This window comes from Bactrocera latifrons, unplaced genomic scaffold (assembly GCF_001853355.1).
Source record: "Bactrocera latifrons isolate USDA-ARS-PBARC rearing strain unplaced genomic scaffold, ASM185335v1 scaffold_34, whole genome shotgun sequence".
NCBI lineage: Eukaryota > Metazoa > Arthropoda > Insecta > Diptera > Tephritidae > Bactrocera > Bactrocera latifrons.
In genome coordinates this window covers 1,805,628-1,830,855 of record NW_017536979.1, presented here as the reverse complement: position 1 = coordinate 1,830,855, position 25,228 = coordinate 1,805,628, and the positions used below count along the sequence as shown (strand labels likewise).

The window sequence follows — 25,228 nt, the reverse complement described above, 5'->3', positions numbered from 1 at the left end:
ACATTTAACTTCATATCTTTAGTATTAAATACCTAACTTGATTTCTAATGTTATAGCTCGGCCAAATATTCTAAGCTGATCCAAAAATATTTCAACGTGCCACACTGTTTTCCTATTAGCACGTTGTTAACTATATACATATGTATATATGAAGAATTTTGTAATTTCAATTGTTTATTCCAATCGTGAAAATTAATTTTACATAAAAAAAAAAATATTCTAAAATATGGCAGATGATAAGAAGCCCATATTCAGAAATATTGACGGGGATGATCCAGATCTAGAAGCAACGGATATAGAATCCGCATGTATGAATTGCTTTCGCTCAGGGAGAACCCGTCTCCTACTCACTAAAATACCTTTCTTTAAGGAGATTGTACTCATGTCTTTTAAATGTGAATATTGCGGTTATGAAAACAGTGAAATTCAATCAGCATCAGAAATACAGAAAAAAGGTGTGCGTATTGAACTTAATGTTAAAAATGCTGAAGACTTAAACCGACGAGTAGTTCGCTCGGATTACACATCCGTAAGAATTCCTGAAGTAGAACTGGAAATACCTTCTCAAAGTCAAAAGGGTGATATAACTACCGTTGAGGGCATACTTGACAGAACGATTAGAGGTCTGACTCAAGATCAAGAAAACAGAAAACAAAAACATCCTGAATCTGCAGCTGAAATTGATGCGTATGTCAAAAAGTTAACCTCTTTAAAAGAGAAACAAATGAACTTTACACTTGTCTTGGAAGACATAAGTGGAAATAGTTTTATTGAGAATCCTTTTGCGCCATCATCGGATCCGGGTTGTAAGGTTCTACACTTCGAAAGAGAAAAAGGGCAAGATCAAATTCTTGGTCAGTGTCGTTTCATATACATTAATATATACTATATATAGACATTTTAATTGTAAGATACTTTTATTCAAGTATAATTTAGTTAGCTCAGATGAAATAGACCATTTTTAACACAACCATTTTACATCTCATAATCTCAGTGATAAAAAAAGTCCTATTTTTAAGTGTACATGTATTTCCAGGTATTTATTGTCCAACAGATGTGTCAAGTGCAGAGGAAACCAATGATAGTGCGGAAAATTCGAAAACTCAAAAGAAACATCTACTGAAACCCATTGCGGAAGACGCTTGGGGTATTGATGATCTACATGGCGAAGTTTTGCAGTTTCAAACATTATGTTCACAGTGTGGTTCGCCTTGCGAGACGAATATGAAACTAACAAATATTCCACATTTTAAAGAAGTTGTTATAATGGCGACAGTATGCGAAGTTTGTGGGTGTAAAACAAATGAGGTAAAATCTGGAGGTGGGATTGAGGAAACAGGTATTCGCTTTGAAGTCAAAGTTGAAAGCAATGAAGATCTTACTCGAGATGTGCTAAAATCTGAAACATGTAGCCTTCGAATTCCGGAATTAGATTGTGAAGTTGGTCCATCTGCTCTTGGAGGTCGTTTCACCACTATAGAAGGTATTATAGTAGCTATGAGAGACCAACTTCAAGATGAAAGTTTCTTTTTTCGCGATTCTGCTGACGAAGAAAGTAAGAAACGTATGGAAGCCGTTGTAAATAAGTTCGAAAAAATTTTGGCTTTGGAATTGAAAGCAACTTTGGTTTTGGATGATCCCGCTGGAAATAGTTATGTACAATCTATGGCAGAAGATGATCAGCTAGACGAAAAATTAGTCATTGTAAAATACGAACGCACATTCGATCAAAATGAAGAACTTGGTCTTAACGATATCAAAACCGAAAACTATCAGGAATAACAGGAAACTATTTTTTTATTCTATTTTTTAAACAATAAAGCGTATATGTGGAAAATATAAAATATTGATATATGGAAATTTATATCAATTATTTTTTTATGTTTTGGATCTGTTTAACGGAAGTAATTATATTTCATATTTACTCAAAGTCATTGTACAAACCTAACATATTCTGTACAAATAAAAATAATTACCTAATTATACCATTTGTTATTTTCTATTATCAAATTACAACATCCAAGGATTAAAATAAAGGGTAATTTGCAAATTTTTCGTGTGTTCGACGTAATACTTTTTTTCATTGAATAATAAACTTGAACACACCTTTACTTTAGTATTTATTTAATTATTCATATACATATTATTATTATTAAGATATAGTATCGAAACTTGGATTAATTTTTGGTTTTCCTGTTTTCACGTAAATACACGTTAATAATTTTCGCTTTTTTTATTACCGAATTATGAAGTTGGCAACCATATATTTTTCCACTGGCAGCTGTTCAGTGACATTTCTGCCATTTGTGTTGTGTAACGTTGGTGGTTATCAATATTGTGGGTTTTTAAAAATTATATTATTTAATTAAAAGCATTAATTCAATAATATTATRTTCTACAGTTTTGGCATGTCTGCTTCAACTGCGCGTAATTCCTATGGCCTCCTGAAGCGTGCTTGGAACGAGATTCCAGACATTGTTGGCGGGTCAGTCTTAGCACTGATAGGATTGGGAATGGCAGCGGTTGGCGTTGCTGGATATTATGCCAGAGACGGTGATAACCGACGATATAAGATGGGATATATTGTAATGCGTCCCGATGATCCACGTGCAGAAAAAGTTCGAAAAGATTAAGTATTTAGATTTCCTACTTCGTAACGAACTCTTAAGTTAATACAATTTTTGAAGCCAGATTTGTAAGCAATCAAAAATAAATGCATATACTCCGTGTACTACCATGTTGTTGTTGTTGTAACGATTATCAGTTCTACATGAACTGTAAATCAAGTCGGTGTATACTGTTTGTGATTACTTTATTTACTGATGCCAACATTTTGTTTTGTAGGAAAGCATAGAAGCTCACATCTTAATATTGTGATAATTTTGATAATCCTTCAGTTAGTTACTTTTATCAAATATTTTCACTTTTTTTGCATAAAACTGAAAACACCATAGTCTTAGACATTCTTTGCGAAGGATTATTTATAAATCAATAAGGAACTTGGTGAGTTTTCCAATTCTTTGATAAATCTAGCCAGGTTTTGTAGAGTTGATTTTAGACCATAAAGTAAGGTAAAAGATGCAGAACATTAATTCCTACATACATGTAAAGATATAGGAGGATGCGAGAATACCCCCTTCCAATTGAAACCAAAATTTCCGTCTTTTAGTACTATTACGGTTACGCAATTATGCGCTGTTTTGGAATATCCAAAATAAATAATACAAAATAGTTCCCCTAGAATCTTAATATTTTAACTTTTCATCAGTATGCATGGATTATAGTTGACAATTTTTCAATATATCAGCTAGAATATTGCTTATTTTTCCTCTTCAATATTTTTTGTAGAAAGTGTTGAGAATGAGCAATTTTGCCATATTTTTCTTTACAATAAGAAATATATTGAATTCCTAAACAATTAGTTTTTCCTATCTGTCAGTTACTACAACTCTGTGTGGCTACMGCCATTTATTTTCGTTAAATAATTTGCCGATTCGTTTTATTTGAACGACTTGATCTTTGACTCGTTGCTTGTTCGTTTATTCTCGTTCGTATTCACGCGTTTCTAAAAGTCGTTGTTTCTTTCATCGTGGTTCCGCGAAAAGTCTTAAAAAACCATATTTTCTTTTAATCTTCTCGGTTTAAAATTATTCCTAAATCTTGAGAACAATATTAGGAATAGATGTAGTTAAAGTAAATTAATTATTGAAGTGACTACGGTAGAAAACTATAATTAAAAGTTCGAATGTCTGGCTGATAAATATGCAAAAGTGGTAAAAATTGATGGGGACGGTGACAGCGAAAACATCGAATYAAAAACGGCTGAAGGAAGTTTCAATTGGAATGTGCTTGTGAAAAAGAGTGCAATAGATTTAAGCTTACATTTTGCGTTAAAGAGCAAGTAGGAAAATCGCTTACTGCTTGTTGAAGGAAATCTAAAGTAACGTGCCGCAAGAGCAGCGCTGCCCTCGGTAGCGACAGAGGCCTTACTTATTTTAAGTTACTACTATGAAGAACTCTAATAAGGAAAATTTTATTCGAGAATTACATACTGTAGTTTGTTCAAAAAATATATAAAAAGTGAAGGGCATAATTTACAGATTTAGATTTACCAAAATCTATTATAAAACATAAAAATTGTTGTCACTGAGACATATGTGTGATTATATGAAACAAATTGAGTAAATGCATAAATAAATGTATTGGAATTGCGACTTCTGTGAGCGTAATTTTTAATAAAATATAGAGGTCCCCTGCTGTCGACATTGTCCTAGCTATGTCAGCAGAGTACGAAAGTAGTCAAAGCGCGGCGCAAAGTAAAGGTATAATGCAGAAAGTAAAGAAAAATGACAGCAGCAATAATGACGATGACACCTTAGAGGATCTGGCGGGCTCWGCGAACAACGTGAGTACAGTGCTTATAAACTATTAAGTGAATGTATTTGAAATTGTAATTAATAAATAATAGTTTCTAGAAGAATAGAATAGTTTGTAAAAGTTTCATATTTTTTACGAACACAAGCAGTCAGGGTCTCTGACCTCTAAATAATATTGGTGCATTTCGTATTTGCAGCTAACTGAATACATAGAAATTTCTTTCATAAATAATCTTCAGACATTTTTACATTCATTCAAAACTGACATTATTAAATGTTTGGATTGCCTTTTCAGTCGATTATTGGGAAAGTAAAATCGCGAGTATCTAGCATAATCCCTAGTAGTTTTTCAAAATGGTTTTCACCATCAGCACGAAATAATGATTCATTAAATGGAAGCCTCAATATAGGCTCGGCACGGCGCCGTCGGCGTTTAGAAATTGAGGACGATGAAGAATATGACGATGATGATGATAGAGACACAAATGCAAATGAAAGTCTTTCACGCAGAGAATATAAAGAAAACCTAGGCCGCAGCGATAAAATCAACAAAGATTCAGATGAAGATGATACTGACAACAATAGCGAAGAAGATTTCCCAAAGGCAAGAACTCTTCGGACTGCAAAATCAGAATTTGTTAACGAACCGCCTAGTAAACGATCCCGGATTAGTTTTGATGTAAGACAACATTTTTTTGCACTTATTTAAATTTTGTATGATTTTKTTTCTGTTTTTATAAATCTAGATTTCAAGTGTTCATCAGTCGCCGTTAATCGCATCTACTCCTGYGGTCGGCAATAATTATAGAAGTATCATCAGCCATTCTATTGATAATGTGTTGTCCAAACCGACACCATCATACATTACAAGTAATTTCACCGAGGGAAACGTAAATAACAACGTAAACACACAAAAAACGACATCGTTCACATTTAGTACAACATATGCACCCGAAGTTAAACCGCAAGATGCTCTTATGAAAAGAATGAATATTAATGAAAAACAATTTGATAACGTTACTGGAATTAGGTAAAGATTCGAGTAAAAATATAAGAAATTTTAGATGTTCACTAATTGTCATAAGAAGAAATTTAATTTTTTAATATAGTACTAATAACCAGAAATATTTTGCAATACATATAGTTGATAGAAAAAGATATTTATTTCCCATTTGAAAAAAAACATATATGGAGAAGTTAATATAAGAATGTTAATAATTATGAGATATATTTTTACAGCTCAAGAAGAACGTTGCATCTACCCTCGACTTCGCTGGCAGCTAAAGAACGGGATATGTCAATGGAGTTTTCAAATTTAAAACGCCAATCCCTTGGAGGTGTATTGGATCCTAAGAAACTGGTATCAGATCCAGCGGACACTTCAACAACTATAAGTGAAGTTGAAGCATTCAATCGAGACAACCAACCATTAACGTTGTCGGATAGGAAAGAGGGTCGTAATATAAATGGGAATACATCGACAGTGGTAAGCAGTAAGAAGCAAAAGTTAAACGGTATAGAGATACCTGAGGAGAGCAATGCAGATGCCGAATCATCTTCCGAAAGTGGTGACGACTGTATCGGCAGTAATTCTGAGTTGCCCCATATTACAAATTTAGGGCAACGTAAAACAGGTTTATTTAATATGTCCAACATAAATAGCCAAAACGGAAATAAAAGCCGAACTTCTTCGTTTGGAAATGGCATCAATTTTTATTCTCATTTAGAAGGCCGCAAATCGCTTTTTTCTGGCGGAATAAACACTGCCGAATCTGCTAATGTTATAAACAATTCTACTTTATCTCTGACATCTCTAAATAGACGCCAATTTAATGCTTCTATATATGGCAGTACGGCAGCTTTAAGCGATAGTAGATTGCTAAATACATTCTCACCTTTCTACAAAGGAAAAACCACATATGGAGGCGCAGCAGCCTACAAGAAATATAATTCTAGTGCTGGGTCGAACAGAATTTGTAATATCACCCCAACTGTAATACGCCCCACTTCGAGTTTATCGACACTATCCTCTTCGAATAATTCGCTTATTGCCAATACTGGCGGGTCAAATGCATTAAGTGGTCTGAGCAACAATGCTTTAGAAAGCACTTCGGCCATTTCCAGTACAGCCAAACGGATATTAGACTTGATAAATGACTTTGCCACACCCTTAAGTGAAGCTAAGAAGATGGCCAATACAAGCGTCAAAGCAAATCTACAAATTCTTCCACAAGCTAAAACGCGTTTAAATGAAACTGATCTACAAGTGTCGCGGGCAATGCGTCTTTCACAAGTGCGCACACCTTACTCGCGGCCGGCTGTCACCTTGCAGCCAACAATTAAGAACGCAACTATACCCCCACCTGTGAAGGAATTGCAAGTACCGTCGATATCACAATTATTGCAAATGAAAAAGATGCAAAGCACCACTGAACGCTCACGACAAATCACAATGCAAAGCAGTGATGCCACGTGTGCAATTGTCAGGAGCGGTGAATATAAACCACCTATAGCAAACGAAAACAACTTGATCGATAAGGCGAGGCCACAAGTTCAACAACAACATACAAATAAAATAAAAAGCAAAGTTCGCTCATCTGGTCGTGTTACTGCATCAAAGAATGCTGCAAATTTTGAAGCAGACGAACCTCCACCTCCAGTCAATTTGCCCAATATAGCGTTTCCGCTTATGCAGTCGGTACCAAAGTTTGACATAGCTCTACCAAAATCTCAAACAGCAATGCCTCTCGATAGCATTCAACCCGTCTTAAAAAATCACGATACCTTGCCCAAATCGCAAATGTCAATCGAAAATAATACGGCCGACGCCAGCAGAAACAGTGATACAGCTCTATTCAAATTTAGCGCAGCCAGTAACAAAATTGACCCTKCAAAACGAACCAATCACGTAACGATGGCCAAATCAGTTGTAAAGGATGGCAATTCATCCACTACAGGAATTAAAATGAATTTCAAATTTTCAGCACCACTAACTTTCGAATGTTTTACTTCGAATATTTCGTCAAAACATAATTCGGATACAGTTATTAAAAAGTACACATTTAGTCCGCCAAGCAATGTAAACTTTGAAGACAACGAGCAAGCGAAACTAGAAAGTGGTAAAACGGTAGCATCCCAACTGAAAAGCGGTAGTGTGCTTGATGCCCTGAAAAAACCCTTTGTTTTGCCGTCAACCACAAAAGAAATATCGAGCTCAAGCTCTGATGGCAACGAGTCCACAAGTGGTTTTGGCGATCAGTTCAAAAAAGCTTCAAACAATAAGTGGGAATGCAACACTTGTTTGATTCGTAATGAGAGTTATGTAGATAAATGCGTAGCTTGTGAAACTATACGCACAAAAGGATCAACGTTTACATCAACGCTAAATTCCAATTCCAAAGCATCTCTAATTGATAGCTCTTTAACTTTGAGTGCTCAATTCAAAAAACCTTTGGATGAGTGGGAGTGCGACGTTTGTATGTTACGGAATAAAAAACAATTCGATAAATGTGTCGCATGTGAGACTGTGCGTAAAGGAGTGACAGAGTCCACCAGCTTAAGCACAAGTAAGTGGCAGTCTAATTCATTTGGTGAAGCATTTAAACCGAAAGCCAACTCATGGGAATGCACAACTTGCCTTATAAACAACAAATCCGATTGCAATGAATGTATTGCTTGTCAGACAAAGAAACCAGGCAGTGGAATCGAGGATAACACTAAAACTAACTCTACAACAATCACTAAAAACACAACATATACATTTGGTTTCAGTAATGTTGACTGCAAGTCTTCCGGTCAATCAACTGCTCAACCGGATTCTGGTTTCAAATCACTTGCGGCATCCCAAATGTCAGCTAAGTGGGAATGTGATGCTTGCATGACGCGAAATGATGCCGCTCGCAATAAATGCGTTTGTTGTGAACAAGCAAAACCTGGAATAGCAACGTCAGATTTTCCAGACAATGGTCCTAAGTTTAYATTCGGCTCAGCCGCATCGTCAAAATTCACTTTCGGCTTTGGGTCCAGTGTGAATGGAACAACGACTTCAGATTCCGATACAGTATTGACATCCGTAGCCGGATCAAATCAAAAGACTGAAGAAGGCAATATAAAAAATTCAGCATTGGAAAACGCACAGGCTACAAGCCAGGCACCACCTTTAGGCAGTGGCTTCATATTTGGCATAAAACCTACTACTGACTCAAGCGAAAAAGATGTTTCCAGCAAAAACGCCGAAAACAAAAATGTCGAAGATAACGGAAACAATTCTATGAAGTCAATAACTGAATCAAACATAAGCGGTTTTAAATTTGGCGGAAGCACCGCTTCAGAAAACAATAATCTTAATACAAAACCCAACTTCCAATTTGGTGTGCCAGCAACCACTGCTACAGCTACGGTGACATCATCACCARCTGTCAAATTCAGCTTTGCCGCACCAGTAACTTCTGTCAGTGCTATTGGAAGTGAATCTAAGAAACAACCTAACTCTAATACGTCATTGAGTAGTAAACCTGCGGCTGGAGGCTTTTCTTTTGGTAATAGCACAACACCAGCAACGTCTCAATCAATTAGTGGATTTTCATTCGGCACAGGTACAACAACAACCACAACAACATTTACTTTCGGTGCCTCTACTTCCACAACTCAACCCAGCCAATCATCAGTTACAACGACTACATCAATGTCGACTGCCACCGTTAAACCAATGTTTAGTTTTGGCAGTAATACTACCTCAATTGCACCAGCAACAAAGCCAACGCCATCTTTAACAACATCAACATCTATAACAACTACAACGCTTTYGGCCTTTTCAAAACCTACAGAGGGTTTTAGTTTCGGTAGCGGTGTTTCAGGGTCTGCTACAGTCTCACCGGCTACTAATGCTATTTTTGGTAGCTTTAGCTCTCCTACCGTTTCTGGGGCTTCAGCTGCTATCACATCGGCGCCCACCACAGCGAACTCTACATTGTCCAATGTGTCCAAAAATGTTTTTGGTACGTTCGGTGAAAGCAGCTTACCAGCCAAGACAACTACTACCTCCGCTCCAACAACCACTGCTGCCCCTTCAGCAAATCCTTTCGGATCGATAAACCAAAATGTTGCGTCAACTATCAGTAATGAGTCAACAAAGCCCATTGCTTCAGCGACAATGATTTTCGGAAGTGCTGGGAGTGTCACTTCGAATAATAAAACTAATGCCGGTGCGTCTCAGTCCTCGAATGCGCCATTTGTTTTTGGTTCATCGACATCAATTGCCACCACACAAAGTTCATCGAGCAATACAACGACAAATGTAAACATAGCTGCGCCTGTCGGTTGGCCGAAAGGTGGATTCGCTTTCGGAGCATCCTCTATCAATTCTGGTACACAGAATACAAATGAGCCTTCTAAACCTTTATTTGGGAGCTTCGCCCCTCCTGCAGCTTCGTCAACGACAGGGACTAGTGGCTCAATGTTTGGAAACTTAGTTAGTAGCGGCACAGCTGCGGGTGCGAATGCTACTTTTGGCAGTGTGGCAGCCAATGGTTCCACAGTGAGTCCCAGCACAATGTTCGGAGCTAACACTTCCAACGCCACACCGACCACACATACAACACAAAATCTTTTTGGCAACGTGTCTACTTCGCCATCTTCATTCGGTGCACCTCCAACCTTTGGTAATAATGGTAACAACACCCCCAACAGCACTCCAACCTTTGGCGCCGCCAGTACCTCAACGTTCGGAAGCTTCGGCTCTACGGCATCGAATGGTGATGGTGCATCTGCAGCAAAGAAATCCGAGCCGGCATTCAATTTCGGCGGAAACAGCTCTCAAATAGGAACAAATGTAAGTTAATTTATTTTATTTTAATTATGTAATTCAATGTAAGAAGACATTTGTTTGTTAATCTTTTATAGAGTGGCTTTAGTTTTGGTATGCAAGCAATCGCTCCAGCAGCTAAACCAGCATTCAATTTCACTGCTTCAAGTGCGCCCGCTTTCAACTTCACCGGTTCCTCCAGTGATGTAAGTCTAATATCTCTATTATAGCTCTAATTTTTTTACCCACAATATGTTTTGTAGTTTAATTAATTTCTCTAGTAGACATAGCTGTAATATGTATATAAACTAGTAGTTCTGTTTACATATAGAAAATTTCGTACTTATTCCATTATTACGACTAATTTAACTACTGTATAACTGTATGTAGATAAACTTTAATTATTCTTGTTTTTTTTCAATTTTCAATGTAATTTGCATTCTGGTATTGAACTGTGATTTGTGAAATCATAATCGCATCCACGTATGGCAACTTGGTGTTGCATTTCTTTTAATAAAATCTCGTCTGCAATAACGGATATCTTCAAATTAATCTACATATATGAATTATTGTTGTGTACATTGTTGATTTTGACTTGATAAAACTATGAAATGAATAAAAGGCGGCTAAACCCTTTCAATTCGGAGCTACACCACCAGCGCCGGTTTTCAATTTTAATAGTGGGGCTGTGGAGGTAAAGTTGAATTTAAGGCTTGTTGTATTCTAACGAAGATGTAATTACATATTATACCATCTATTTCACCCATACATCATGAGCTTCTTTTATATATTCTGTAACATTAAAATTTGTTTTTTTTTTTTAAAGGCCGCATGTTAATTAATAATTTTAATTCCAATAATCATGAAAATTTAAAAACAATATTGATAAATACTAAATTCATAAACGTTAATAAATTTCTAAGAAAGTGATTTAACTATTTTTTAACATATCCTGCTGTTAATCGTCTATCGTCATTTGCAAACAAATTCAAATAAAGAGCCTTTGGACGTAAATAATATATATATAGCAACAAATTATCCATAAAGACCTAGATGTTGAATACATTGTGTCACATCCAATTAGAAAGAAAACTAATATCAAAGAAAGCTTGTGCTTAGAATAAAAAAAAATCTTTAATGATATGTTGCACGGTAAACACTTGTATATGTAATTTTTGTGTAAAATAATAATCATTTCCTTTTAGAGTGAATTTCATGGTGTGAAATACATTTTAAAAGCAATTGCTTTGCTTTTGCAAATAGTCATTGATGCATGCAATTTGAAAAAAAACCTTTTTACACCTATTTTTCTGACAGCACTTATAATAAATTTATTTACATTGTTATTCTATCTTACTCTAACTACCCTCATTCCTCTTAAATTATTAATTGTTATACCGGACTTGTCCGACATTTGTTTATTAGATACTTCCGCTATGTGAGGTATTAGACTTGCATCCATCTTTGCTTTGCATTATCTACTTTTTATAACACAATATTAATATTATATTAATATTATAGGTTACTAAAAGTTTTAGGAAATTCACTACTACATCTACATTTAGTTTTGTAACTAATAAATCATTCATTCAAATTTTTTAAATAGAAAATTAAATAACCTCATCATATTCCTAATAAAAAATACTTGTAATATTTTTTGTATTCAAAATTTTATTTGTTTGGAAATGTATAAAAAAAATTAAAATTGAGAAAAGACAGTAAACATTGATTCAACTTCTTTTACAGGCCACACCGAATGCACCTTTCCAATTTAATGCAGGTACCGCGCCTGCTTCAAGCAATATTTTTGCGTAAGTATAGCAGTTATAAAACATTCAAAAGCAAGAAACAAAAACAAAAAAAAAAAAACAAAGAATTCGAAAAAATAGAAAAAAGTATAATACTGCTACAGGAAAGAGCCTTGTAATCAAACTTAATTATAATCACCCAACTGCATCCACTAACTTTGTACTAATTGTTTTTCCCCTCGTGCATTTGAGTTTGATTGAAAGTGACTAGTGCTTCGTTTGGTTTTTGCGTTCATTTTTGTATATTTTCTTCGACTTTGCAATGTGTAAATAACTTTAGTATTTTGTTTCATTCATTTATACAGTCCATTTAATATTTTCCTTTAAAAATATATGTACCAAGTTGGGTTTTTTAATAGGAACATAGCGATTCGATTTTAATGTTTTTATGGACGAAAAATAATCAAAACTTCTTTCAATTCATTCTGGTATTCTTTCAAAAATTAAATTAAATATTTAATTTTGAATTATTACCTACTGAGTTAGGCAACGCATCGACCGAAGTTTTGACGCCAATCGGTATTCCTTATCTTTATCACTTGTATATATTATTGTTATATTCCTATTAAAAACCCGAAATTTAATCGGATATTAGAAACAAGTTTTTATAATAGGCAACGAAGAAAAATTCCTCGAGCAGAAGTGAAACTTTTTTGAACGATTGAAATAATTAAACAATATTGTAATAAAGTTATTTTTCATTTTCATATCTTCAGGCCAACACCTTCAGCGACAAGCGCTCCCGGTGCTATGCAGGCTCGACGAAAGATTCGTCAACCGGCAAGACGACTCCCACCACGGTAGAGCAATTTACAAACGCAGACGCCATTAACGGCGTGGACCAACACCAAAACCAACTGACGGGACAAATACAATGGTCGAGACAGAGGAACAGCCACGATAAAGATAAGAGCAACAATAAAATTCCTGCAATCACGCAGAAAGGCGAGAACAAAGCAACAAAAACTAAATATAATAATTACACTGTTTCGGGCAACATAATTAACACCAGCGAGTGCAACGACAACAACAAAGTCGAATCAAGCACACCATCATTGGTAACTAATGTAAAAATGGTTGATGGCGTCCGATGTGATTATGATATTAACAGAATCATAATGCCCCAAATGAAAGTAAATAAATATAAATATATTCGTCAGATCGACGTCAATGGTACACAAAGTTCCTGCAATGTAGCATCAATTACTGGGCAAAATAATGCAATTACAGGGAATCCATTAGAATTGTATAAAGTCAGCCATTTTCATGAAATACCCGGCCAACAGGTCTCTGGGAAGAGGCTGGTAAAGCGTAGTATCCGTATCCAACAAAAATTTAATAAGAACAAACAAGAATACATTGCACCCAAAGAGTCATATGTAAAAATAGATTCATATCTCATGCGAAACCAATATCGCAAAGTTAATTTTAAAAGTGTTGGATCAGTAAGAAGAACAATCGTGACAACTTCGCCAAGAATATCAAGTGATAACTCGTTGCCCTCATCCTCGTCGTCGTCACCGATGCAGCCAGCAGTGGTTAATCAATATCATCTGATGCGTTGCTGGCAAGACAATTCTGAACTAAAACCGACACAAAATGAGTTATTAGAGTCCTTGCCAATGGCAAATGAGCGACTGAATACTGGACGAAAGGCTTGTAACTCATTTATTATCACCAAATCCACTAGAGCCACTGTTGCGACAGATGTTAACGATTAGCCTTAAAGCTCTGCTACGACCACCAGCTGTTAGACAGGAATTTCAGTTAGCAAAATGCTGGTAAATGACAGAATTAGACGTGACAGATTACATTATTATTGATTTCTAAAAGTTACTTTAACCAATTTACTATTTTAAGAGCTCTAATACTGTGTAAACAAAAATTATCAAGCAGAAAAGATATTTAAGAGTTAATAATGAGGTTATAATAGGTAAAGGAATAAATTAGAAAATAAAGAACATAACGTCAGAACAAAATTTCCAACGTGCAGTAATTCAGGAAATATGAAAGTAGTACATTCGTGCATACATCTTAATAAAGAGAACATATTATACTACCACTAAAACTAGTATGAATATAAAGAAAATATTTCCAGATGCCACGATGCGTTTAAGGTGAAACTTTCTGTTTCTGGGAAGAATTGCGATTTAAACCCACTGCAAGATTATATATATATATATTGTTTTAATAACATAATTACCTATATCACTAATTTGGCGAAGTTAATTGGGGCGATTATATTGAAAAAAATATGTATTTTTATTCATATTTTATTAAAACTCAGCTAGTGTGTGCTGGCGTTTCTTCGTCGGAAATTGGCGAATGGAAGGACATATTCTAGTGCATCTACATTAATGATTATTATCTATTATATTTTGTTACTTTTTTAAGATACATAAATATTCGTTTGTAATTGAAGAGTGTTAACAAAATTGTAAATCTTAGTCTAATTGAATTATCTGAAATTTGTTTTTGTAACAGGAAAGAAACCAACTTAAATCTACAGAACACCGTTGAAATTTCACAACTACAATAAAATAATGTACATACATGTAAGAGAATATATGGATCGTCCCTGTTTTTCTGTTTTTTCCTTTTCTAACTTCTTATATACAAGAACAACAAAAAATATGACTACGTATAAATGCGGTTTTAATATCGTAATTAATTTTTGCTTCGAATGCTACTTTTAAAAGTTGTTCAAAAACAGTAAATTATTAATTCCCCTTTAAAGCATGTGATGGCTCGTGAATTGAAAAACGGTATTTCTTGGTGTTGTTTTAGCGGCAGAAAGCATTTCTGGAGTAATTTTGCGGAGTTGAAAGTCTTCGGTCGGATAAAAAATCCGATTTCGTTCCGATTACTTAGACCCGACTGTCGTGGGAACGGAATATTTCTGAGATGTTATGGTGAAAATAACGTACAAGTAATACATCAAGTATTGTCAGTGTAGAAGCGACATTATTTACATAACTAGCAACAGTGTGACTCAAAATGTCTATTTTATTTTTATTGAATATATCAAAAAATTTAAAAACATTAAAAAATTTATTTAATTTCAAACTAAAATCATATTTCATTACTGCTCAACTGCATACAATTCTTTGCGCTATGCAATGCAAAAAAAAACTTTAAAAGAAAAAAGAATAAATGTATCTATCATGCTTTTACTCAAATGATTTAAAAAATATTCATTAGATCAAAAAATTTACTTATTACTTCATTTAATAAACGCATTACGCTCAATTAAAACTCAAGTGTGGCATTATTAATTAATGTTCCCTTTTTTGAAATTATGAACAAATTTCTAAGGCATAAATTCTAACAGATGCTCCATATACAATAACTACATCCAATTCGAGAAAATACAATTTTTATATAAAAAGAGATTWTTTTCTGCATCAGATATGTGGTACCAAAAAGGAATACAAATGACAATGGGAAAAACTGCAACACTCTTACATAGTTGTTTGTGTGTGTCACTCGTGAGAAGCATTGACTCATTCGCCATTTTTATTTTTTTCCATTTGTCGTTTTGGGTGTTGCTGCAGACGAAAACTTAAAAAATCGCTAAAAATGGTGAGAATATACATAAAAACAAAGCAAAATTAATTAAAAACTTATTTTTATCGTGTAAAGATCAAATATGTCTATAGTGAAACTGAGTTCTTTTGTTTACTGAATAGTAGAATGTTGTAAATAACGCCGGGTGTTTTTCAATAAAATAGACGCATTGTCTAAGGCGTTTAGCATGAGGAATCACTATTAGTCTGGATGCACGTGTACATTTAAGTATCCATATATTAATGTTAACTGATTGCAGTTCCATAATTCCGCAATTCCGTAATTTTAATGTAGTTTAATTTTTGAATTTTTTATGTTACCTTAAATTACTGGTTAAATTTTATTTGAAGTTTCTGGAAGTTTCCTTCAATGTTACGAAAAATATTAGAACTAATCGGTGTCTAAAAATATAAGGAAGCGAATGATAATTTGCATAATATTGTGAAGGCATAATTCCAATTAAATAAAATGACTATCTTACAAGAGAGTTTAAGTAGTGCACCTTGTGCTCAAAAAGTAGGGTTATAACGTAATGAATGATATTATCTATTGAATCATTAATAACATGCGAAGAAAACTTTTTTAAACATTTTTTATCATTTTATTTTAAGGAAATGTCTTTAAATCCTGTGCGCGTGCTTAAGAGCGAGGCGCAAGAAGAGAAGGCTGAAATGGCTCGCCTGTCATCTTTTATAGGAGCTATTGCTATCGGTGATCTTGTAAAAAGCACTTTGGGACCGAAAGGTATGGACAAGATTTTGGTAGCGCATGGGCGCAATGCTGGCCAAGTTGAAGTTACAAATGATGGTGCCACGATATTACGCGCTGTGGGTGTAGATAATCCAGCTGCTAAAATATTGGTAGACATGTCGCGTGTACAAGACCAAGAAGTTGGAGATGGTACTACTTCAGTTACCGTGCTTGCTGCTGAGCTTTTACGGGAAGCCGAAAAATTAGTGGAACAAAAATTGCACCCACAAATTATCATTGCCGGTTGGCGTTTGGCTACCCAGGTGGCACGTGAAGCTCTTACACAAGCTTCACAAGACAATTCAGCCAATGATGACAAGTTTAAAGAAGATCTACTGAATATTGCGCGGACAACATTATCGTCAAAAATTTTACATCAACATAAAGAGTTTTTTTCAAAACTAGCTGTGGACGCGGTTCTGCGACTTAAAGGCTCTGGAGAATTGCATGCAATTCAAATAATAAAGAAGACCGGCGGCACATTGGATGACTCATTTTTAGATGATGGCTTTCTATTAGACAAAAAACCAGGAGTACATCAACCACAACGAGTATGTTTTATTTGTTTATACTWAAAAAAAAATTTTAAGAAATACGTTCTTCATCAACGCGTTAAAACGGTTGTGAATTATGTTGCAATAGTAARCCATATCACAGCCATTTTGACGAGTTTGGTGCTGCAGCAATGTCATCGTGTTTATATACAATGTAATTAAATATTATCAACCTTTTAAGTTCCAGTTAATATATAATTAAAAATTCATACATAAACAGATTGAAAAGGCGAAAATTCTAATTGCGAATACACCTATGGACACTGATAAGATCAAAGTATTCGGAAGTACTATCAAGGTAGACTCTTTGGCGAAAATTGCCGATTTAGAATTGGCCGAAAAGGAAAAGATGAAGGATAAGGTGCAGAAAATCTTGAACCACAATTGTAACGTGTTCATTAATCGTCAACTTATTTACAATTACCCTGAGCAATTGTTTGCGGATGCTGGCGTTATGGCTATAGAGCATGCTGATTTCGATGGAATCGAACGTTTAGCTCTTGTTACTGGTGGTGAAATTGTTTCCACTTTTGACAATCCTTCACTGGTCAAATTAGGTGAATGCGACGTGATCGAGCAGGTAATGATTGGCGAGGACACACTTTTGCGTTTTAGCGGAGTGAAATTGGGTGAAGCATGTACAGTTGTGATACGAGGTGCAACGCAACAAATCATCGATGAAGCTGATCGGTCATTGCATGATGCCTTATGTGTTCTAGCTGCTACTGTAAAGGAATCGCGCATTGTATATGGTGGCGGTTGTTCAGAAGCTCTAATGGCTAATGCTGTTTTCAAAAAGGCTGGAGAAACCCCAGGAAAAGAAGCAATTGCAATGGAAGCATTTGCCAGTAAGTACTTTTTTGAATTCTTTCTTTTCAAACATTTAATTACAATTACTAAAATTGAACCATTTGCAGGAGCTTTGTTGGCATTGCCAACAGCTATTGCCGACAATGCCGGTTATGATTCAGCACAACTGGTATCAGAATTACGTGCTGCCCACGCGCAAGGTAAATCTGCCATTGGCTTGGATATGGAAAAGGGGAAAGTAGGTGATATGAAAGAACTGGGAATTACCGAGTCTTTCGCTGTTAAACGTCAGGTATTAATGTCCGCATCAGAGGCAGCTGAAATGATATTACGCGTGGACGATATCATAAGATGTGCCCCAAGACGGCGTGTTCCTGACCGCGGTTACTGTTAGATTAAGTTTTTTATTATTATATTAAAATACTTGCTTTAGCAAAGTAAAACTATGTACTCCATTTCTGTTCAAATTACTTCATTCTACAAACAAAGCGTAAAAAAAGTTATTAATATCTGTCTCTAACGCTGTCCGCTCTAATCCATTCTCAAGAAATTCGAAACATTGTACAGTTGACAGCTCTCGTTTTTGCACTTGTATCTCACTATATTAAAAATACTGATTTTTAAAATAAATCTGTTGATATTGGAAATTAATACAAATACATTTGTTTTAATATTTTTGCAAAAAACTTTATTCAATAAATCCGCTAAAACAAGAAAAATGTCAATACAATTATGGTGTCATACGGGTGTTCCGCCCCTGCTGGAAATACGTCGAAAGAAATAACTCTTTAAAAATTATCTTACGATGGTTCGGCATTATAARCAAATTTTTTGTCGAATATATATGTATATATATATATGTAATAGACCAAATTAATAGTATAGCCTTTAGCGCAACTATTTAGGATATAACACATTCCATTTCTCCATGCTTTGGCACACAGTCCAGAACAAGAGCAACTGCACGAGCCATATATGTCATAGTGCCATAGCTACCACTGGGTGCACTGAGAGCGTGTTATTATAAAAATATATTTAATTAGTATTGCAATTTGATTATTTGTTGTTTTTATAAAACAAGCTTACCTATCATATAGATGTTGGCAGATATATGCTGCACCTCCACATAAGAGCATACCGGAAGCTGCCTGCTGGTCCTTGCCCTCTTTGGATTTGGCACAACATAGCATAGCATCACCTTGCACTTTACGTTGATCTTCTAGAAACAGTTGATTGGCTTTGTGTACCAAATGTTCAACATATATAATACCGCCTAGGGAGGGTACCATATTATGTTCTGTCATAAGTGTGAGCACCATAAGGGCTTCCACCACCAATTGTCTATATTCAGGTTGTGGAATTTGATTAAGTGCCGTTTCTACTTCTAAAGCAAATTTCAATTCGCCGGTTGTCATTTCTTGTGTTAAACTCTGCGGTAATATGCGTCCTTCGATTGCCAAACCTTGACATTTTTCAAGTACACTCCAGACGCGAGAATAGAAATCACGTGGTACCCGATTCAGAGCACCATCCAAGCGGCGGCGTCTTAACCATTGACCTTGACGATCATCGATTGTTGCTATAAGTGCATCATCTCCCTCTTGATCGCCCAAACCTATTTGACTTTTTTTGCTGACACGACTTGATTTACAGCTTACGATTGACAGATTTCCACGTGCAACTGGATTAATGAAAAAACAACATTTGTTAATTGGAACGTCAACATTACATATTATTTAATTATGGAATGACTCACCACTGCTCACAGCAAATTCTTTTCCGCTCAGTATGTGATAGAGCAAGTTCTTCATTTCAAATGGCGACAGGTTGAGCAAATGTTCCGAGGCTGCCTCGCCGTCACAATTAAGCGTACGTGATAACTCCTTAGCCATGACCTGAATAATAAGCCCTACGCGCAGGCGCAACATTTCATGAAATAGTTGGGGTTCGGTACGTATAAACATAGCTAGATACACCATTAATTCCTGCGTCAACATCGCAGTACTTTCATCATCACCATAAGTCTGGGCACAATATTGATAAAAATTAAAAAAAAAAAAAACTAGAAATAATTTGAGGATGTTCAACTTACATCATGGATCAATTGACGTAACTCAATCTCCGGTAAAGGCGCAGTAATTGTGTATTCATTGTTGGGTGGCATTCCTACAGTCACCTAAGATTTTAATAAAAAATGTCGATATGTTTAATCCAATTTCAATCATACTTAAACTAGTACATACATATATACTCACACATGTGTTTATTTATGCATAAATTTACCTGCTTCTGTCGCACCAACAGATCGGTTACGGCCTTGGCAAGATCCTCGACACGTTTTCCAAGCATTCCGGCTGTGTGGCGCACGAGGCCCCAAAGTTTCTGTTGGCAAGCTTTTTCGTAGAGGCCTTTAAGGAGATCACGCACCGTAACGACGCGACCTTCCTCCAACATCCCTTGAGTGGGAAGAAGTGAAGAATTAGTAAGAGTAGTGTCAATGATAACCGTAGGTAGAAGTTCTGTATTGTCACATAGCTCGCCCTTTATGACTGAAGCAATAGCAATGGCCTCATCCGCATCTTCCTGCTCAACGTCTTTTATAAATAATTACACACGCACACATAGATGTACGTACATACAAACGTTGATGGAGAAACATTACGTACATAAATGCTCGTGAAAATACAGTAACAAACCCCATTACAATGCGGGTAGTAAAATTATTTCATTTTTGGAAATTAATTAGAAGTATGTGCACAGACTGTCTCTTATACACATCTAGATGTGTATAAGAGACAGTATATTAAAAAAAAAAATATTTTAAATTACGTCAAATCCATTCAAATTGAAAAATCGTTTTGAAATATCATTGGTAATCAGGGATTGTTACATGCAGTGAATGAACGCACATTTATAAACAAAAATACATATATACATATAAACATAGAGAAATGTTAAAACAAAAGAGAGAAATATAAGAAGAATTGATTAGACGAAAGTATACGCAAAATTTTTAATTACAGTTCAGAATTTATTATTATTTTTACTATTACTTTGGATAAATCAACCTAAAAAAACTGTTTTGCTCGTATTGAGTTTTTAATATTTGTATTGTTACTGCTTCTGGAATTTTAATTGTCAAGCATTCAATAAGTAAACAGCTGTGATTTAAGAGTTTTGCGAATGTAAATGGTAACTATTAACAAAATTTCGAAGAGTTAATAACTAAAAAAGAGTTATGGATATATATTCCTTTTTTTAATTTTAAACCCTATGCTAGTTTCAGATACCGAGCTGTGTTTTGGAAGTGTTTTTTTAGCTTTTGCAATCACAAAAGTTCAATATTATAATTACTGATCTTCTCGAAAACTAGCCTTGTTTGTCTTTATCAAGCGAATAGTATACACTTTTAATGATCTTTTTTTTTTTTGAACGAAAAATTAAATTAAATTATTTCGGTGAATTGGATAATTATATATGTGTGTATATGTATGCAAATGCATTTACATAGGTGCCGAAATTAAAAAATATAACTTACCGGAATCTTTATTCCTCAAACCTAAGCCAGCTAATGAATAAAATTTTCACAAAGAGAGAAATTAAGAAGTAGAAATCAATGCACGTTTTCAGAAAAAGGTAGACAACATCAATTTGAAATAGGCAATAATTGAGATAAAGTTTAATGTAGAGGGAGTTGGACCACGAGTTTTTATGAATACGGGATAGGGTGGAATAAGGATAAATTGATTTTTCCTTCATGAAGAAGTTTTTATTTGCGAGTAACACATCACTTCTGTAATAATTTATTTTAGGAATATTTGAATGTGTGTATGTATATGTAAAATATGTGTGCATGTGAGCGGGAACACTTTCAATAATTTTGCAAGTCATTCAAAACATATGTATGTATGTATGTATTCAACTAAACGTTACTGCACTTACCAGTATTGAAGTCCAACCCCTGTGTGTCGACCAAATATTGCAAAATGTCTCCTTGCTCTTCCAAATTCTCGGTTTCACGCAACATTGCAATTAATTCCTCTACTTCTGTGTCGGCGAAATTAGTGTCCGTGCGATGGCGTTGAACAAGAATTTTCGGTATAGCTTGTACTGATGATCGTACAGGATTCATATTTACAAATTATAACGTAAAACCAAAACCATTATAATAAGAAATAAAAATATGAAAATCGAATAAAAATAAAACAATTATAACATATAATATTAATACATAATAATAAGCAAACTTAAGACAAAACTAGTATTCGAAAATGCAACCACTTTATCAGTAAAGTACCTGCACACATATTGCAAATTTTGTTAATTACAAATATTACAATAACTTTTTCATCGACTGACACATCTATGAATGATCCAACGTAATTGATTGACTATTATACTTAAATTGAACCATTGCATTCTCGGACACCTTGTACTACAAATGAAACTAAAACCACTACTAACTTTCTTGTTGTCTTGTAAACTCACTGCGGCGTTCAATGGCCGAACGGCTATGATGAGGATCAATGGGGTAGATATTTTCACGAATCAATGGATCCACTGTTATGGTGGGACCTTCTTCTGGTGTTGTTGCAAAAACACTGATATTGTTAGCCTTATTTGGCTGCAACCATGGTGGCGGAATCACCGATGATAAACGTCTTTCCGTTAATGGTGTCGGACCTTCCATACCCAAATTATCAGCTATAAAAGTAAGTAATAGAGAATGAACAATTCATAATAAGACAGTTTAATATTGCATACTTACAATCGACATTAATTGAACGGGTTTTTTTAATAGCACCCTTGCAAGACATACGTCTGCGTAATTGACGTGGCCGCAAATGAGCGCCATGTAGTTTCATCATGCCGCGATGGCTAAATGAGCGCAACAAGTGCTCATCCAAATATGCCTGTACGTCGGGATTTAAACGATCTGGGTAACCATCTTCTGTGCTTCCCAAAAAGCTTAGATCGGTGATGGCGGACGTATTTAAGAAGTCCTTGAGGTTGCCCAGCATAACTCGAGTGCCATTAATATATCCAGACTTAAGCTTACGCATTGTTTGGATCATAGCCAATGGTATTTTATCTTGATCTGTGCGAAATATTACAGGTATTATTATATATAGAACTTTTTCGGATAATGATAATAAATTTAACGAAAAGTAGCTATAATCTTATTAGTCAAGCTTCTACTATTAAGTAATTATTGACAAATGTTCATGAAAATAGCGATTAAAATACATACTTTCAATAGGATGAATCAGTTTTTTAGGTTGTTTCCAAAACACAATCGAATAATTTGTATTCTTATTTCAACTCTGTCTGCAGTCGTGTCTAACTGTTTTTCAATAATTTTCTTATTATTAACAACTTGTAATCAATAACAAAATTGGTTTTGATATCAAATCTACGGAAGAGTATAAAGTAGTAAGGACAAAATTTACTCTATTCAGAGTAAAATATTGTTCACCTGATTACGGAAAACAGAGTGTTGGTGTTTGTGTAAAATTCTTACTATCATTAAATTTGGAAAATACATATTAATATGTTTACTGACAGTTACTGTAATAAACTATTTATTTATTTATTATATCCGGAAATTTTGTAAACTTTGTAACGCCACACCTATTTCAAGATAGTACTTTGATAAGTTATATACATTTAAATATTAACAAATATGTTATTTAAATTAAAAATGCAATTAAAGTTAGTATTAATCAAATAACAGATTTGGTTATTTTACATAAATGGGGTATTGGTACTGTGTATATGTACATAGGTATTTACATGGGCAGTATTTCATAAATACAGAGTTAAACAATTTAGTTTTACAAGTATGAAAAAGATAAGCAAAGAAAAGTCACGTCAGAAACTAGGAAAAATATGGTCATTTTATAAATTTTATATTATGCGTTCTTCAAAAAAAATATTTCTAATTATCAAACAAAACATCTCTAAAAATATTTGTGGCACTAGTTATAATAATAATTTATTTACCACCAAATTATAATGACTAGCTCTACATATACTTATGTGTTAGACTTTGTGTGCGGATGTTAACTATGCAAGCTAAAGTTTTGTTTAACTCTAGAAGATGCTCACATATGGCATTCTTACACGTAGTTTATATTTATATATAATAAATATATGTATGTATGTAAGAGAGATGAATTGAAGGAAAAACATGCGAACAAAAAATTAAATTAAAAGACGGAAATGTTTTTTTTCTTAAACAATGGCAAGGGTAAAAAATAAATAAGAAAAATATAAAATTTTGAACCTTTACTTTATTTAGCAGATACTAGTTATTTTTAGTTAATTATATAATTATGTACATACTATAGTATTTAAACGTGTATAGTACAAAGCTATAAGATGGCTGTCTTCATGTTTGTAAGAAAGATATAATGTAATTACCTAGCATGTAATGCGTGGCCATTAGAGTTATAGTGGGTCTTCCTAACATGTGCCGCCAATTGTTTGTTAGGAAAGCTAAATTTGTTGTGAAATTGCTAGCAAGCAAATCAGGATCACGAGTTGTGTAGTACTCTTCAAAATCGATATTCTGCGACGATGTTCATTCCAATTGAATTTCATTGCATTGCAGTGGGTGAAATACGAGCAAATTAATTTGAAATTATGTGTTAAGTTTTCAAAAAGAATAAGTTTTGACTGAGTGAGAAAGGTACACATAAGTACGTATAATATATCTATATATATACTTAGATTTAAACTTTACGCAGTTTTTCGTTTTTCACAAAATTTATGAATTAATGAGATTCGGAAATGCATTTTTCGAGAGTATGTTTTGCCAACATGTACATAAAAACTACTGCGGTTAAAAATTTTTTGGGCAAGATGTAAACTTTCGACTGGGATAAAATTGATAGCAAACTACAAATTATTAAAGAAAACTACGTGTAAATGTGTCGGTGAAAATTGATATATTTTAATATGAATGTATGTAAAAGCAAGCGTTTTAAGGTTATAGTAATATAGAATAACATAGACTAATAAAAATGAAAAATTAATTTAGATGTTAAAACCCATCTCCAAGTCTTGTTGTAATTTACACAATCTGTAAAATGATTCTTGCTTTTACATAAAATTGAACACGAAAGTTTTCTGGATAAAAACTATGTTAATATGTCCCTGTACACAAAGTGGTAATAGAATATATTAAAAATACAGATGTATGTTGAGCAAAGTAGAGCATATACAAATATGTAAGTGATACATAAAARGGCTTTAAAATAGCATAAACCAAATTAAAGAAAACATACAAATATTATTTAACCGACCTAAATGAATTTTTCTCAAAACTAGAGTCACTAACGGTCGACCCAGCAGATCCCAAGCGGATTTTAGGAAATTTATCTCTCCTTTCAGGATGTCAATCATTAATTCATTATCAGATGCGATATAAAATCGACTCAAGTCAACAAACTAATGTAAATAATAACGCATCAGATTGTAATTAATATGAATCGTGGGAATTATGAATCGTCATTCAACACAGGTGTAACAATGCTTGTAGTACTCGATTTAACAAAT

The 25,228-nt window shown here is 34.3% G+C and overlaps 5 protein-coding genes across 13 annotated transcripts in view; 4 read left to right on the top strand and 1 right to left on the bottom strand.

The window, feature by feature from the left end:
- Positions 1–136: 136 nt before the first annotated feature.
- LOC108971343 (zinc finger protein ZPR1) lies at positions 137–1,844 on the top strand. The gene is made up of 2 exons (XM_018937335.1): positions 137–854; positions 1,037–1,844. The coding sequence occupies exons 1-2, from the start codon at positions 227–229 to the stop codon at positions 1,780–1,782; spliced, it is 1,374 nt and encodes a 457-aa protein (XP_018792880.1). The 5' UTR covers positions 137–226; the 3' UTR covers positions 1,783–1,844.
- A 389-nt stretch (positions 1,845–2,233) lies between these two features.
- Positions 2,234–2,731, top strand: LOC108971320. The gene is made up of 2 exons (XM_018937290.1): positions 2,234–2,337; positions 2,402–2,731. Exon 2 carries the CDS (start codon positions 2,409–2,411, stop codon positions 2,631–2,633), a length of 225 nt encoding a protein of 74 aa, XP_018792835.1. The 5' UTR covers positions 2,234–2,337; positions 2,402–2,408; the 3' UTR covers positions 2,634–2,731.
- Positions 2,732–3,530: 799 nt separating this feature from the next.
- On the top strand, positions 3,531–14,551 carry LOC108971331 (nuclear pore complex protein Nup153). Of its 3 annotated transcripts, XM_018937309.1 has the most exons (8): positions 3,531–4,405; positions 4,672–5,055; positions 5,123–5,406; positions 5,616–10,206; positions 10,278–10,385; positions 10,802–10,873; positions 11,926–11,990; positions 12,704–12,865. In XM_018937309.1, exons 1-8 carry the CDS (start codon positions 4,277–4,279, stop codon positions 12,789–12,791), a joined length of 5,721 nt encoding a protein of 1,906 aa, XP_018792854.1. In that variant the 5' UTR covers positions 3,531–4,276; the 3' UTR covers positions 12,792–12,865. The 3 variants fall into 3 exon arrangements, with proteins under 3 accessions (XP_018792854.1, XP_018792855.1, XP_018792853.1); XM_018937310.1 differs by lacking the exon at positions 10,802–10,873; XM_018937308.1 differs by lacking the exons at positions 10,802–10,873; positions 11,926–11,990 and having other exon boundaries at positions 3,533–4,405; positions 12,704–14,551.
- A 918-nt stretch (positions 14,552–15,469) lies between these two features.
- On the top strand, positions 15,470–18,325 carry LOC108971332 (T-complex protein 1 subunit beta). The gene is made up of 4 exons (XM_018937311.1): positions 15,470–15,569; positions 16,166–16,855; positions 17,079–17,706; positions 17,776–18,325. Exons 1-4 carry the CDS (start codon positions 15,567–15,569, stop codon positions 18,060–18,062), a joined length of 1,608 nt encoding a protein of 535 aa, XP_018792856.1. The 5' UTR covers positions 15,470–15,566; the 3' UTR covers positions 18,063–18,325.
- Positions 18,326–18,329: 4 nt separating this feature from the next.
- The window catches only part of LOC108971327 (probable phosphorylase b kinase regulatory subunit alpha), a 9,650-nt gene continuing 2,751 nt past the window's right edge, over positions 18,330–25,228 (bottom strand). Inside the window, exons 6-15 of one of the 7 annotated variants that reach the window (XM_018937298.1) lie at positions 24,976–25,120; positions 22,437–22,766; positions 22,133–22,372; positions 21,611–21,778; positions 21,207–21,236; positions 19,952–20,262; positions 19,761–19,844; positions 19,425–19,692; positions 18,755–19,349; positions 18,330–18,675 (exon numbers count right to left, since the gene is read on the bottom strand). In XM_018937298.1, coding sequence (XP_018792843.1) covers positions 18,570–18,675; positions 18,755–19,349; positions 19,425–19,692; positions 19,761–19,844; positions 19,952–20,262; positions 21,207–21,236; positions 21,611–21,778; positions 22,133–22,372; positions 22,437–22,766; positions 24,976–25,120 — 2,277 coding nt within the window. In that variant the 3' untranslated portion in view covers positions 18,330–18,569. Of the gene's footprint in view, positions 18,676–18,754; positions 19,350–19,424; positions 19,693–19,760; positions 19,845–19,951; positions 20,263–21,206; positions 21,237–21,610; positions 21,779–22,132; positions 22,373–22,436; positions 22,767–24,091; positions 24,240–24,975; positions 25,121–25,228 lie in introns of all 7 variants that reach the window. The other 6 variants (XM_018937299.1, XM_018937297.1, XM_018937301.1 and 3 more) reach the window with 6 other exon arrangements.